Consider the following 16,435-nt stretch of genomic DNA (forward strand, 5'->3'; position numbering starts at 1 on the left):
AAAGGAAAGAGCAGTCGAGGTGGAACTCTCGAGGAGGACTGACGAGAGAAGGTAGTGCTCTGGATCGCGTGTGAGACGATCGGAGACTACGAAGCTAAAGGAGAAGTCTGGGCTCGAAGTCCGTAGAATAAGAACGGAGAAGTGGTGTAGCGTCAGATTGAGTGTAAAACAATTAGAAGCTACGAGGAGCCAGCGAATCGATAGGAAGAAACTCTTATAATAGAATTTTAGAGGAAGCCATCGAAAGAATCGTACGAAAAGACATAAAGGAAGGACGAGAGACAACGTTCCACGGAAAGGTCCACGTGGTGTTCCACCCAAGGTTTCGAACTCAAAATCCCGGGTATTTCCATCTCCCTCTTATATTTTATTATCTTTCTACTCTCTTCTTCCCTCTTTAGTTGTAAGTAGTGTAAGAATTAGTTATAAGTTTTTGCCTCGCGTATAGTTGTAACTCTCAATTAATCCGCTGTTTGTTAGATCGAATTTTAACGCATGTACGTACAGAGATCATTGTATTGTTGGGATCTGAAGAAAAACGAACCTGTTCGAAGCGACAATAAATATCTTTGTGTTAAAGACATCCAACGTGTATTTATTTCGTACTTCTCCGCTCGCGGGACATTGTACTTGTCGCAACGAAACACCACACTACTAAACTTTTTTGTCAACATTGTTTTTATTTTAAATATATTTTAATTTAACTCAACACTCTCCAAAAATACAAACGTAATCTACACTATCCTGTGTCACACTAAACTATAAACAAAAACACGCGCAGTGCAAGTCAAAACATGTCACGTTACTAACACAAGGCGTCAACTATCGGTCCAAGGTCACATGCACTGGCGCCAACTGAATACAAGTTGAGATCCGTATCTGTGGATCTAGACACTAATGATCCATATCTGTATCCATATCCGTGGATATACATTTTTAACGATCCGGCACATAACCAATATATTTATAATTAACTTATCAGTTAATTATAAATGCTGATGAATAGTAAATTTTTTGAAATGTAAAAATGCATTTGGGACTTAATGATATCATTTTTTGTGAGGAGTAAAAAAATAAAGAAATTACTCCAAGTTCAAAATAAATTCTAAAAAAGTGCCCTCCATGTATACAAAAATATGTATATATGTAATAGTGAAAAATTTCTGATGAGAGAAAGAATACTGTACTTGTATGTTGATAGGTAATAATTAAGATTTTTTAATCAAGAAATAAAATTGGGATAAATTCTTTAACTTTTCTCATTATACTTTTTATATTGTATATTTATTTATGCAATAACTGTTCTTGAGATATAAAATTTAAATTTGTGCAGTTAAGCCTATGTTATTTTTGCCCTTTTTTTTAAATTTATTTATTGTATTCAAAAGTTTCAGTTTGCTTCTCATAAACATATTTTTAATCTTACTGTATTATTTCAGAAAATTTATATAATATTTTTTAAGATTTCATTTTTTATTTTGATTTAGTTCAATAAATTTATGCATAGAGCATCTTACAGTTTGCTTTTATAAAATATAAACTCAAGTTATTAATGTTATTAATATAATGCTTTTGAATAGCTGCTGCCCTTAACAATAATTGCACTATGCAGTTATTGCAAGAGGAACAGATTACAAGAACTAAACAAATTACTAATGAGATGCAAACTACAAAAGATTATCAATTAGAGCAGGTATTCTCATTTTCATTTAACATAATATATTATTATATTCCACAATAAATAATATGTAATTTTAAATATTTCAGCAAACCCTTCCTAGTTATACACAAGAACTTTTTCAGGAAAGGTAATTTCTTTTAGTTTTAGATAGAAAAAAATTTACAATTTTTTACACTAAATTTAAAATTAAACATTTTAGAGAAAAAATCTGCTATGTTTAATATTCATTTTTAAAAGTTTGATTTTTATATAAACTTTTACATTTTCAATTAATAATATTCTAGAAAATTTTTTTAAAATGTAAACATCTGCTAGTTTATTTCAATTTTTAACATTTTATTATTAACAAACATGTGAAATTGTGTACTAATAATTGAATATTTATATTAGATCTATCAATGTCAAACATATCAATAGCTAGTCAACTTATCAACATATCAAGTTAAATGTATTTATATCAATAATGAAAATCATTAACTTGCTGTTAAACTTAGCTATTGATATATTTAACATTGGTAGATCTAACATAAATATTCAATTATTAACAAACAATTTCATCAAAAGTTTACATATTTGTTAATAATAGAACTTTAAAAATTGAAATAATAAGCTATCTTAATTGTAAATATAAGATATTAAAACTATATTAAAAAATTATTTTAAAATATTTATTTGATATGAATCACATCAAGTGGAGACAAAATAGGAAACATTAAGGATTTAGCAAATGAATTAAAGGAAAAGAAAATTGCTTTTGATGCAATGGTAGAAAGGTATTATATAAAATGCTTTAAGATGTTTTTGTACAATACAATAAAATGAAAGATGTTTTATATTTATTTAAAATTTGATGAAATTCATAGAGTTAATAAATTACAAAATGATCTAGAAGTTATTCATGAGCAAAATAAAGAAGCAAACAAACTTTTAGCACAGTATAAAGCAGAAAATGAAGAATTAAAGAACCAACAACAAAAACTTCTCATTAAAGAAAATAAAGTTGGTTTAAGTTATACAATTATTAATAATTAATATTAGTATATTCTCAATTAAGCTTAAAATATTTTTAGAATATTCATTCATCTTTTAAAAAAATATTTCAAACTAGAAGCATTTTTTGTAAATCTAATATTTATAGAAAAAGGTTAAGGATAGAATTAAGGAAAGGATTAAGGATAGGTTAAGGATATAATATTTATTTATAATTTAGGACAGATTGGATGCTGAAGCAAACATTGTTGCTGAAATAGATGCTATAAAAGAAGAGAAGCGATCTTTAGAACTTCAAGTAATTATTTTTTGAATTTTCTATCATATTATATATAATTTACAACAATGAAATTATTAAATAAAAATTTTTTTTACTAGTTAGAATGTGCTTTGAAGACTCATGAGATTCACACATCAAAAATAGAGAAATTACAAACTTCTATTGCATCTTTAGAAATACAGCTAAAACATTCAGAAGTTATCCATGCTGGTATTTCAATAATTTTAAACAATTTTATTGTTTCAGCTAAAATTATGCAGATATTTCATCTTGAATTATATTTCTAAATAAATCAAATGCTTATAAATATTAAAATGTTTTCAGAGGAAATAAATGCAATTAAACAAGAACAAAATGAAGCAATTAAGGAAGTAGAACAATCAAAACAAGATGAAGTAAATATTTAATCTAAATTATTTTTTGATAAAATTTTTTTTAATACTTTTTTTTTGGTCAGATTGCAAATGCAAAAAAAGGCATAGAAGAAATAGAACAGAAACTAAATGAAAATTTGCAGCGACTTGAAATGCAAAGAACACAACTTGAAAAAGTAAAATCTTAATAACTTTAGTACAAAATTTGTTTTTATGTGTTTGAAAACTGGAAAAATTTCTTACAGATTAATTTTTAAATTATTAATTTAAAACCAACTTATGAGTATCATATACTGTACATAATCCATTTAGCTTACTAGTTAATAAATATATGCTAATATAATTAATGGAAGTAACAAAGTACAATAATTAATAAATAAGGATCGTATTTGTTGAGTAACTTTCACAGTTTAAAATATCATAATTTTATACAAAATATTACAGATCTACTAATTACGAGGAACATTCAATAAGTAAGTGTATGTCAGGAATACTTTATTGAGAAAAGCATTACCATACAATAATTACCATACACATACACCGCACTATTTTTCTATATAATCACCCAGTTGCTGTAAACATTTGTTAGAATGTTGTACTAATTGTTGATGCCCTAACAATAGAAAGTTGCTCCTTGTTCATGGAGCCAGCAGAGAACTGTCTGAATCTGGTCATTATTGGCAAATTGACATCCATCCATATCTTGTTTTAGCTTTCTGAACACATGAAAATCACAAGGCACCAGATTGGAACTGTAGGCTGGATGCTGCCATACCTCCCATCCAAAACTGAAAAGCAAAGCCTGAGGTGTTGCATTGTACAAGAAGACAATGCTTTTGCTTAACTTTCAAGGCCTCTTGTTTTTCACAGCTTTGTGCTAAGCCCTCAGTGTTTCCCAGTACAAATTAGCATTAATGGTTGTGTCCTTCCTCTCAAACTTGGTGTAAACAACTGTTTCACAGTCAAAAAAGACAGTGGCCGTGACCTCATCTGCTGATAGGACAACTTTACATTTTGTTCTCACAGGTGACAATGTGTGTCTCCATGCCATCAATGCTTGCTTCATTTCTGGAATGAAATGATGCATTCATGTCTCATCACCCATAATGATGCAGCTTAGAAAATCATTGCCTTCTACATCATAACATTTAAGGAAGTCCAGAGAAGCCACAAACCTTGCACCTTTGTGTTCAGAAGTCAATGAGCAAGGAACCCATCATGAACACAACTTATGATAATCCAATTGGTGACAGATGATGGAATGAGCACTGCCAATGGATATTCTCAAATCCTGTGCAATTTGTGCAATGGTCAATATGAGAATCATGTCTTTTGCCTGCTGCACCATGTCTGTTGTGCTCACTGTTGTTGGCCTTCCTTGCCTTTCTGCATCAGTCAAGTCTTTGAACTGCTGCACCATTTCATTATGGCTGGACATGACATTGCATGTGGCCCATCACAGTCGATATTTCACAATGAAAGGTATGTGAGACATACCTTTCACAATATGTGTGACGTTTTGCCCACAAAAAAACATACTGTTCTGCGTACTTCAACATTGAAATAAGTTTCCAGCTGACATGCCATTTTGTTCTTGTACTATGCAGCAATGCTTGCTGTTACTCAAATGAAAATGCCACTGTACAAGAAGACAATGCCTTTTGTACAAGAAGCTATGGACCTCAACTCTCTTCTGTGCAAGCTTTGCTCTTATTGTGTAATGCTGCCGTCTTTGGGGAGAAATGTAACTTACTTTTTGAATCTTCCTTGTAGAATGATTATATAGAATCTGTCCAAATTGACTAACTATAGCAAATTTAACATTCTAGAATCTACAATGATTTAATTTATAAAATAATAATTAAAACATATATATATTTAATGCAGTTAATTCATTAATTCTAAATTCTAATTAACTAAATCTTATAATCCAGTGCATAAAATACTACTTTAAAGAAACTTAAAAATTTTATCAATCATCATTATCATATTTGAGAGAGATAATTAAATTAATATGAGAGAAAATTTATGTTGGATATGCTTTGAACTTATTTGGATTAATGTTTTAATTTTAAAATATACTTTATCTCCTGAAAATAGATAATAGTGATTTAAACATAAATTTTTAAATTTTTTTCAATTTTTACATAAAAATCAATGGCCTCAATAATCTGGCCTCTCAATTATCCAGCATAGCCTCCAGTGTGATCAATTATGTGCTTCCAATTTCATGAAAATGTTAGCCATGTCCACATCTTGTTTTCCTGTTTACTTGTGTTTCATTTCTGTATACAGTATTGCATGTCAGAGTATTGTATTATTTGCCCGTCTCTCCAAAATGAATCAATATTGAAGGACTATCATCATTCGTTGCCATTTACTCTCAAGTAATCATACACCTCTCTGTACAAGTAATGCCAGATTAACAAGAGTCTACTGTATATTGGAATTCATAAAATGAATTTTAGAATAAATTCATCTCCTTTCAACTAATATCACTTACTGTTTCATAATAGATGTTAAAAGCTTTAGGAAAATGAAAAATGAGAGAAGAACCCAAAATAATATTTTTCAAATATTGCTCTATTGCCTGAAAAATAACATAAATTCTTATACTGTTTTAAAATCAAATTATTTCTATTTTACAATATAAGAATAAAATAAAAGTAGAAATAAATTTAATAATGTTTGATTTTAAAGTGATATATAAAAATGAAGAGACTTTTTTATAAGTTATATTTTTACAAAATAATCCAAAAATAACTCAAATTTAATTTTATAGCTATCCTTTTTCTTTGTTTTTACTAACCAATGACAAAACAAGCTTTTTTTGTTAAAATTTAGAGTATGAGTATATTTATCTGTCAATAAATTTAATGAGAAATTAACTAATAATTTAGAAATAATTTTGTGTAGATTCAGAACAATTGGCTAGAGATAGATTTGAACACGATTATTTCTGGAGTCAATATTTTAGCATAATCACTATTTTACATCACTATAAAGAAATATTTTTCAATTATAAATTTATCTTCAAATACAGTATTTATTATTAATAAATAAATTGCAAAAAAATGTTAAAAATTCTGATAATTAATAAGAAAAAAATATATTACATAAAACATTAGTAAAATCATAAAATATTCTGTTATTAAATTGTAGGAAATAATGCATCTTAATGGAAAACTTGTAGAAGAGAGAACTAAGACTGAAGAACTACTTCAGCAACAAAGATTAAAGTTTCATGAAGAAATGGCAAGTTATAAATTTTATTTAATTTTATAATTAAATTACTTGAAAAATAATAAAAACTAATAATTGTTTTGAATTATTATTAGGAAGCACAGTGCTCTCAGCTCTCAGAAAAAGTCCATACATTACAAAAAGAAAATGATGATCAAATAGTGAGTAACATTTCAGAAATGTACTTCATACACAATTAACTTAAACCAAGATATATTAAGCATCTGGAAAAAAATAGTTTGTAGAATTGATATTTTTTTATTGTTTACTACTGTACTGTATCTTTTACTTTAATTGTACTGTAATCCTGAGTTTATATAAATTCATTCTAATATTGAACAATCACTATAATTAAAAATAAAATTTATTTTTCGTAGAAAGTGATCTCCCAGAAGGAATTTGACATTACACAGTTACAGTCTGTGAAAGAGCACTTAGAAATAGAAAAAGAAAATCTACATAAAATAGTCAGTCAACTGAAAGAGGTTAAAATATAATTTTAATGTATTTTATAAACTAGGGACAGGACACAACTTTATCATATTGCAATAGAATTGAAGCAGAGCATTGGTTTTTTTAATTTCTATTAGTATATATAAATTATCTTTCACTTTATCTAACTTGAGTGTTGACGTGTGTTTGAATGTGTAAGGGCACTCTTACACATTCAAACATGTCATGCACTCAGGTATGTGTGAGATTGAGAAGGGAAGAGTGAGTGAGTGTGTGATCAGGAAAAAAATAGTTGTTCTTCACATAAGAAGACAATCCATACACTTGTTGGCAATGGAGATGTGATCCTTGCACTTGCCAGAAAGAAAGGGACAATCTTTGCATCTGCTGGGTCCAGAAGAGGCAATCCTTGCATTCACTTGTCAACTGCTTGTTTGTTTTTGGCACCCATTCTCTATTAGGTGCAAGCAATGCCCTTTTTTTTCTGTGGGACATTGTTTTGATATACAGTGGAGTCAAAGTGACAGTCACAGCCCTCATTTTTTATACTTTTGGCTTAGTGGCAATTCTGTGTGGAAGAGATTTTGCTAATACTTAGCCTCAATTATTAAATGCCTTATTGATGATTTAAGAATTTCAATAATATATAAAACATATTTCTATATTGCTTTTGTTTTATAGCAATTAGCTTCTAAAGAAAGTGAATTAAGAAATATAGTTACTACTTCAGAAACAGAAAACCGAGATAAACATAATGAGTTAATGAAAGAAAAAGATAACAATAATAATTTACAGAGTAAAGTTTTGGAATTAGAAACCACCCTCAATAGTAAGTGTTTCTTAATAACTTTCTTACATTTTTTTTCTATTCTAATTATTTATATATTTCAGATCTTCAAAACCAATATTCAGAAAATATTGCTAATAAAGATTATCAAATTAATACTCTGAAGGATATATTACAAAAAAAAGAAACTGAATTACAAAATAAACAGCAAGAAGAACTTAATAGAGCTTCAGAGTTGTATTCTGCTTTCAAGAATTATATGGATAATGTTCCCAGATTGGATATTACCAGCTATTTTGCTTCTAGAGGATCAACTTCCACTCCGTTTTCAAAAAAATAATTTATAATAATTTTTAACTTCAAAATTATTTTTATCATGTTAAAGAATTTGGCAGTAACTCATTNCCGTAGGGAAAAAAGATCCGTATCCGTTACTTTTTAGCGGATCTTTAACGGATCTTTTATCTTAATGAATTTCATTACTTATATGAAATTTTAAAGATAGGTAGCAATAAAATACTAATAACTTCAATTCAAGTCACTTTTTATTTCTTAAAATCACATATTTGGCACATTCATATTGCAAAAATTTTATCATGCAAAATTCATTTACTATCATAAATTTTTCCATATTAAACTACTAAACTTTTTTGTCAACATTGTTTTTATTTTAAATATATTTTAATTTAACTCAACACTCTCCAAAAATACAAACGTAATCTACACTATCCTGTGTCACACTAAACTATAAACAAAAACACGCGCAGTGCAAGTCAAAACATGTCACGTTACTAACACAAGGCGTCAACTATCGGTCCAAGGTCACATGCACTGGCGCCAACTGAATACAAGTTGAGATCCGTATCTGTGGATCTAGACACTAATGATCCATATCTGTATCCATATCCGTGGATATACATTTTTAACGATCCGGCACATAACCAATATATTTATAATTAACTTATCAGTTAATTATAAATGCTGATGAATAGTAAATTTTTTGAAATGTAAAAATGCATTTGGGACTTAATGATATCATTTTTTGTGAGGAGTAAAAAAATAAAGAAATTACTCCAAGTTCAAAATAAATTCTAAAAAAGTGCCCTCCATGTATACAAAAATATGTATATATGTAATAGTGAAAAATTTCTGATGAGAGAAAGAATACTGTACTTGTATGTTGATAGGTAATAATTAAGATTTTTTAATCAAGAAATAAAATTGGGATAAATTCTTTAACTTTTCTCATTATACTTTTTATATTGTATATTTATTTATGCAATAACTGTTCTTGAGATATAAAATTTAAATTTGTGCAGTTAAGCCTATGTTATTTTTGCCCTTTTTTTTAAATTTATTTATTGTATTCAAAAGTTTCAGTTTGCTTCTCATAAACATATTTTTAATCTTACTGTATTATTTCAGAAAATTTATATAATATTTTTTAAGATTTCATTTTTTATTTTGATTTAGTTCAATAAATTTATGCATAGAGCATCTTACAGTTTGCTTTTATAAAATATAAACTCAAGTTATTAATGTTATTAATATAATGCTTTTGAATAGCTGCTGCCCTTAACAATAATTGCACTATGCAGTTATTGCAAGAGGAACAGATTACAAGAACTAAACAAATTACTAATGAGATGCAAACTACAAAAGATTATCAATTAGAGCAGGTATTCTCATTTTCATTTAACATAATATATTATTATATTCCACAATAAATAATATGTAATTTTAAATATTTCAGCAAACCCTTCCTAGTTATACACAAGAACTTTTTCAGGAAAGGTAATTTCTTTTAGTTTTAGATAGAAAAAAATTTACAATTTTTTACACTAAATTTAAAATTAAACATTTTAGAGAAAAAATCTGCTATGTTTAATATTCATTTTTAAAAGTTTGATTTTTATATAAACTTTTACATTTTCAATTAATAATATTCTAGAAAATTTTTTTAAAATGTAAACATCTGCTAGTTTATTTCAATTTTTAACATTTTATTATTAACAAACATGTGAAATTGTGTACTAATAATTGAATATTTATATTAGATCTATCAATGTCAAACATATCAATAGCTAGTCAACTTATCAACATATCAAGTTAAATGTATTTATATCAATAATGAAAATCATTAACTTGCTGTTAAACTTAGCTATTGATATATTTAACATTGGTAGATCTAACATAAATATTCAATTATTAACAAACAATTTCATCAAAAGTTTACATATTTGTTAATAATAGAACTTTAAAAATTGAAATAATAAGCTATCTTAATTGTAAATATAAGATATTAAAACTATATTAAAAAATTATTTTAAAATATTTATTTGATATGAATCACATCAAGTGGAGACAAAATAGGAAACATTAAGGATTTAGCAAATGAATTAAAGGAAAAGAAAATTGCTTTTGATGCAATGGTAGAAAGGTATTATATAAAATGCTTTAAGATGTTTTTGTACAATACAATAAAATGAAAGATGTTTTATATTTATTTAAAATTTGATGAAATTCATAGAGTTAATAAATTACAAAATGATCTAGAAGTTATTCATGAGCAAAATAAAGAAGCAAACAAACTTTTAGCACAGTATAAAGCAGAAAATGAAGAATTAAAGAACCAACAACAAAAACTTCTCATTAAAGAAAATAAAGTTGGTTTAAGTTATACAATTATTAATAATTAATATTAGTATATTCTCAATTAAGCTTAAAATATTTTTAGAATATTCATTCATCTTTTAAAAAAATATTTCAAACTAGAAGCATTTTTTGTAAATCTAATATTTATAGAAAAAGGTTAAGGATAGAATTAAGGAAAGGATTAAGGATAGGTTAAGGATATAATATTTATTTATAATTTAGGACAGATTGGATGCTGAAGCAAACATTGTTGCTGAAATAGATGCTATAAAAGAAGAGAAGCGATCTTTAGAACTTCAAGTAATTATTTTTTGAATTTTCTATCATATTATATATAATTTACAACAATGAAATTATTAAATAAAAATTTTTTTTACTAGTTAGAATGTGCTTTGAAGACTCATGAGATTCACACATCAAAAATAGAGAAATTACAAACTTCTATTGCATCTTTAGAAATACAGCTAAAACATTCAGAAGTTATCCATGCTGGTATTTCAATAATTTTAAACAATTTTATTGTTTCAGCTAAAATTATGCAGATATTTCATCTTGAATTATATTTCTAAATAAATCAAATGCTTATAAATATTAAAATGTTTTCAGAGGAAATAAATGCAATTAAACAAGAACAAAATGAAGCAATTAAGGAAGTAGAACAATCAAAACAAGATGAAGTAAATATTTAATCTAAATTATTTTTTGATTAAATTTTTTTTAATACTTTTTTTTTGGTCAGATTGCAAATGCAAAAAAAGGCATAGAAGAAATAGAACAGAAACTAAATGAAAATTTGCAGCGACTTGAAATGCAAAGAACACAACTTGAAAAAGTAAAATCTTAATAACTTTAGTACAAAATTTGTTTTTATGTGTTTGAAAACTGGAAAAATTTCTTACAGATTAATTTTTAAATTATTAATTTAAAACCAACTTATGAGTATCATATACTGTACATAATCCATTTAGCTTACTAGTTAATAAATATATGCTAATATAATTAATGGAAGTAACAAAGTACAATAATTAATAAATAAGGATCGTATTTGTTGAGTAACTTTCACAGTTTAAAATATCATAATTTTATACAAAATATTACAGATCTACTAATTACGAGGAACATTCAATAAGTAAGTGTATGTCAGGAATACTTTATTGAGAAAAGCATTACCATACAATAATTACCATACACATACACCGCACTATTTTTCTATATAATCACCCAGTTGCTGTAAACATTTGTTAGAATGTTGTACTAATTGTTGATGCCCTAACAATAGAAAGTTGCTCCTTGTTCATGGAGCCAGCAGAGAACTGTCTGAATCTGGTCATTATTGGCAAATTGACATCCATCCATATCTTGTTTTAGCTTTCTGAACACATGAAAATCACAAGGCACCAGATTGGAACTGTAGGCTGGATGCTGCCATACCTCCCATCCAAAACTGAAAAGCAAAGCCTGAGGTGTTGCATTATTGTACAAGAAGACAATGCTTTTGCTTAACTTTCAAGGCCTCTTGTTTTTCACAGCTTTGTGCTAAGCCCTCAGTGTTTCCCAGTACAAATTAGCATTAATGGTTGTGTCCTTCCTCTCAAACTTGGTGTAAACAACTGTTTCACAGTCAAAAAAGACAGTGGCCGTGACCTCATCTGCTGATAGGACAACTTTACATTTTGTTCTCACAGGTGACAATGTGTGTCTCCATGCCATCAATGCTTGCTTCATTTCTGGGATGAAATGATGCATTCATGTCTCATCACCCATAATGATGCAGCTTAGAAAATCATTGCCTTCTACATCATAACATTTAAGGAAGTCCAGAGAAGCCACAAACCTTGCACCTTTGTGTTCAGAAGTCAATGAGCAAGGAACCCATCATGAACACAACTTATGATAATCCAATTGGTGACAGATGATGGAATGAGCACTGCCAATGGATATTCTCAAATCCTGTGCAATTTGTGCAATGGTCAATATGAGAATCATGTCTTTTGCCTGCTGCACCATGTCTGTTGTGCTCACTGTTGTTGGCCTTCCTTGCCTTTCTGCATCAGTCAAGTCTTTGAACTGCTGCACCATTTCATTATGGCTGGACATGACATTGCATGTGGCCCATCACAGTCGATATTTCACAATGAAAGGTATGTGAGACATACCTTTCACAATATGTGTGACGTTTTGCCCACAAAAAAACATACTGTTCTGCGTACTTCAACATTGAAATAAGTTTCCAGCTGACATGCCATTTTGTTCTTGTACTATGCAGCAATGCTTGCTGTTACTCAAATGAAAATGCCACTGTACAAGAAGACAATGCCTTTTGTACAAGAAGCTATGGACCTCAACTCTCTTCTGTGCAAGCTTTGCTCTTATTGTGTAATGCTGCCGTCTTTGGGGAGAAATGTAACTTACTTTTTGAATCTTCCTTGTAGAATGATTATATAGAATCTGTCCAAATTGACTAACTATAGCAAATTTAACATTCTAGAATCTACAATGATTTAATTTATAAAATAATAATTAAAACATATATATATTTAATGCAGTTAATTCATTAATTCTAAATTCTAATTAACTAAATCTTATAATCCAGTGCATAAAATACTACTTTAAAGAAACTTAAAAATTTTATCAATCATCATTATCATATTTGAGAGAGATAATTAAATTAATATGAGAGAAAATTTATGTTGGATATGCTTTGAACTTATTTGGATTAATGTTTTAATTTTAAAATATACTTTATCTCCTGAAAATAGATAATAGTGATTTAAACATAAATTTTTAAATTTTTTTCAATTTTTACATAAAAATCAATGGCCTCAATAATCTGGCCTCTCAATTATCCAGCATAGCCTCCAGTGTGATCAATTATGTGCTTCCAATTTCATGAAAATGTTAGCCATGTCCACATCTTGTTTTCCTGTTTACTTGTGTTTCATTTCTGTATACAGTATTGCATGTCAGAGTATTGTATTATTTGCCCGTCTCTCCAAAATGAATCAATATTGAAGGACTATCATCATTCGTTGCCATTTACTCTCAAGTAATCATACACCTCTCTGTACAAGTAATGCCAGATTAACAAGAGTCTACTGTATATTGGAATTCATAAAATGAATTTTAGAATAAATTCATCTCCTTTCAACTAATATCACTTACTGTTTCATAATAGATGTTAAAAGCTTTAGGAAAATGAAAAATGAGAGAAGAACCCAAAATAATATTTTTCAAATATTGCTCTATTGCCTGAAAAATAACATAAATTCTTATACTGTTTTAAAATCAAATTATTTCTATTTTACAATATAAGAATAAAATAAAAGTAGAAATAAATTTAATAATGTTTGATTTTAAAGTGATATATAAAAATGAAGAGACTTTTTTATAAGTTATATTTTTACAAAATAATCCAAAAATAACTCAAATTTAATTTTATAGCTATCCTTTTTCTTTGTTTTTACTAACCAATGACAAAACAAGCTTTTTTTGTTAAAATTTAGAGTATGAGTATATTTATCTGTCAATAAATTTAATGAGAAATTAACTAATAATTTAGAAATAATTTTGTGTAGATTCAGAACAATTGGCTAGAGATAGATTTGAACACGATTATTTCTGGAGTCAATATTTTAGCATAATCACTATTTTACATCACTATAAAGAAATATTTTTCAATTATAAATTTATCTTCAAATACAGTATTTATTATTAATAAATAAATTGCAAAAAAATGTTAAAAATTCTGATAATTAATAAGAAAAAAATATATTACATAAAACATTAGTAAAATCATAAAATATTCTGTTATTAAATTGTAGGAAATAATGCATCTTAATGGAAAACTTGTAGAAGAGAGAACTAAGACTGAAGAACTACTTCAGCAACAAAGATTAAAGTTTCATGAAGAAATGGCAAGTTATAAATTTTATTTAATTTTATAATTAAATTACTTGAAAAATAATAAAAACTAATAATTGTTTTGAATTATTATTAGGAAGCACAGTGCTCTCAGCTCTCAGAAAAAGTCCATACATTACAAAAAGAAAATGATGATCAAATAGTGAGTAACATTTCAGAAATGTACTTCATACACAATTAACTTAAACCAAGATATATTAAGCATCTGGAAAAAAATAGTTTGTAGAATTGATATTTTTTTATTGTTTACTACTGTACTGTATCTTTTACTTTAATTGTACTGTAATCCTGAGTTTATATAAATTCATTCTAATATTGAACAATCACTATAATTAAAAATAAAATTTATTTTTCGTAGAAAGTGATCTCCCAGAAGGAATTTGACATTACACAGTTACAGTCTGTGAAAGAGCACTTAGAAATAGAAAAAGAAAATCTACATAAAATAGTCAGTCAACTGAAAGAGGTTAAAATATAATTTTAATGTATTTTATAAACTAGGGACAGGACACAACTTTATCATATTGCAATAGAATTGAAGCAGAGCATTGGTTTTTTTAATTTCTATTAGTATATATAAATTATCTTTCACTTTATCTAACTTGAGTGTTGACGTGTGTTTGAATGTGTAAGGGCACTCTTACACATTCAAACATGTTATGCACTCAGGTATGTGTGAGATTGAGAAGGGAAGAGTGAGTGAGTGTGTGATCAGGAAAAAAATAGTTGTTCTTAACATAAGAAGACAATCCATACACTTGTTGGCAATGGAGATGTGATCCTTGCACTTGCCAGAAAGAAAGGGACAATCTTTGCATCTGCTGGGTCCAGAAGAGGCAATCCTTGCATTCACTTGTCAACTGCTTGTTTGTTTTTGGCACCCATTCTCTATTAGGTGCAAGCAATGCCCTTTTTTTTCTGTGGGACATTGTTTTGATATACAGTGGAGTCAAAGTGACAGTCACAGCCCTCATTTTTTATACTTTTGGCTTAGTGGCAATTCTGTGTGGAAGAGATTTTGCTAATACTTAGCCTCAATTATTAAATGCCTTATTGATGATTTAAGAATTTCAATAATATATAAAACATATTTCTATATTGCTTTTGTTTTATAGCAATTAGCTTCTAAAGAAAGTGAATTAAGAAATATAGTTACTACTTCAGAAACAGAAAACCGAGATAAACATAATGAGTTAATGAAAGAAAAAGATAACAATAATAATTTACAGAGTAAAGTTTTGGAATTAGAAACCACCCTCAATAGTAAGTGTTTCTTAATAACTTTCTTACATTTTTTTTCTATTCTAATTATTTATATATTTCAGATCTTCAAAACCAATATTCAGAAAATATTGCTAATAAAGATTATCAAATTAATACTCTGAAGGATATATTACAAAAAAAAGAAACTGAATTACAAAATAAACAGCAAGAAGAACTTAATAGAGCTTCAGAGTTGTATTCTGCTTTCAAGAATTATATGGATAATGTTCCCAGATTGGATATTACCAGCTATTTTGCTTCTAGAGGATCAACTTCCACTCCGTTTTCAAAAAAATAATTTATAATAATTTTTAACTTCAAAATTATTTTTATCATGTTAAAGAATTTGGCAGTAAATCATTTTCACAAGTTGAATACAAAATTATTATCTAAAGCAGATTATCAAATTTATCAAAATATTTTAAAAAGTTTTAAAATAAAATGTAAAGAATTCTGATGAATCAAATTGATGTTTTAATTTTATGAAAGAGTGGATTTAAATGATAGCCAGACTTTCTGTTTATTTAAAAAAAATTTTTTAAATTAATCTTTGTTATTTTTCAATGCTTGTAATAAGTAAACTACAGTATTGTGTAATGATAAATAAGATTTCACTATCAGATGTTTGAACTTTACAAAACAGAATAATCATATAAAAATTTGCTCTTTAATGTAACAATTTTAAAAATATGAAAAAGCTATTAATTTTCCCAAAATAAATTCTTCTTAATAATATCCTAATATAAATATATTAAAACTGATTGATTAGAGATTAATGAAATAATACA

General features: G+C 27.3%; 2 protein-coding genes across 5 annotated transcripts in view; both read left to right on the forward strand.

The window, feature by feature from the left end:
- The window catches only part of LOC111620302 (leucine-rich repeat-containing protein 45-like), a 22,012-nt gene extending 13,815 nt beyond the window's left edge, over nucleotides 1-8,197 (forward strand). For all 3 annotated transcript variants that reach the window (XM_023362208.1, XM_023362210.1, XM_023362209.1), the window contains exons 9-21: nucleotides 1,581-1,693; nucleotides 1,768-1,808; nucleotides 2,374-2,454; nucleotides 2,545-2,680; nucleotides 2,892-2,969; nucleotides 3,050-3,161; nucleotides 3,276-3,346; nucleotides 3,409-3,501; nucleotides 6,488-6,580; nucleotides 6,664-6,729; nucleotides 6,946-7,053; nucleotides 7,703-7,850; nucleotides 7,913-8,197. In XM_023362208.1, the coding sequence (XP_023217976.1) occupies nucleotides 1,581-1,693; nucleotides 1,768-1,808; nucleotides 2,374-2,454; nucleotides 2,545-2,680; nucleotides 2,892-2,969; nucleotides 3,050-3,161; nucleotides 3,276-3,346; nucleotides 3,409-3,501; nucleotides 6,488-6,580; nucleotides 6,664-6,729; nucleotides 6,946-7,053; nucleotides 7,703-7,850; nucleotides 7,913-8,148 (1,376 nt within the window). In that variant the 3' untranslated portion in view covers nucleotides 8,149-8,197. The remainder of the gene's footprint in view (nucleotides 1-1,580; nucleotides 1,694-1,767; nucleotides 1,809-2,373; nucleotides 2,455-2,544; nucleotides 2,681-2,891; nucleotides 2,970-3,049; nucleotides 3,162-3,275; nucleotides 3,347-3,408; nucleotides 3,502-6,487; nucleotides 6,581-6,663; nucleotides 6,730-6,945; nucleotides 7,054-7,702; nucleotides 7,851-7,912) is intronic.
- Nucleotides 8,198-9,338: 1,141 nt separating this feature from the next.
- Nucleotides 9,339-16,152, forward strand: LOC111620277 (myosin heavy chain, clone 203-like). Of its 2 annotated transcripts, XM_023362171.1 has the most exons (13): nucleotides 9,339-9,487; nucleotides 9,562-9,602; nucleotides 10,168-10,248; nucleotides 10,339-10,474; nucleotides 10,686-10,763; nucleotides 10,844-10,955; nucleotides 11,070-11,140; nucleotides 11,203-11,295; nucleotides 14,285-14,377; nucleotides 14,461-14,526; nucleotides 14,743-14,850; nucleotides 15,500-15,647; nucleotides 15,710-16,147. In XM_023362171.1, exons 1-13 carry the CDS (start codon nucleotides 9,401-9,403, stop codon nucleotides 15,943-15,945), a joined length of 1,350 nt encoding a protein of 449 aa, XP_023217939.1. In that variant the 5' UTR covers nucleotides 9,339-9,400; the 3' UTR covers nucleotides 15,946-16,147. The 2 variants fall into 2 exon arrangements, with proteins under 2 accessions (XP_023217939.1, XP_023217940.1); XM_023362172.1 differs by lacking the exon at nucleotides 14,743-14,850 and having other exon boundaries at nucleotides 15,710-16,152.
- Nucleotides 16,153-16,435: the final 283 nt, after the last annotated feature.

This window comes from Centruroides sculpturatus, unplaced genomic scaffold (assembly GCF_000671375.1).
Source record: "Centruroides sculpturatus isolate CEXI.00-Female unplaced genomic scaffold, Cexi_2.0 scaffold4, whole genome shotgun sequence".
Taxonomy (NCBI): domain Eukaryota; kingdom Metazoa; phylum Arthropoda; class Arachnida; order Scorpiones; family Buthidae; genus Centruroides; species Centruroides sculpturatus.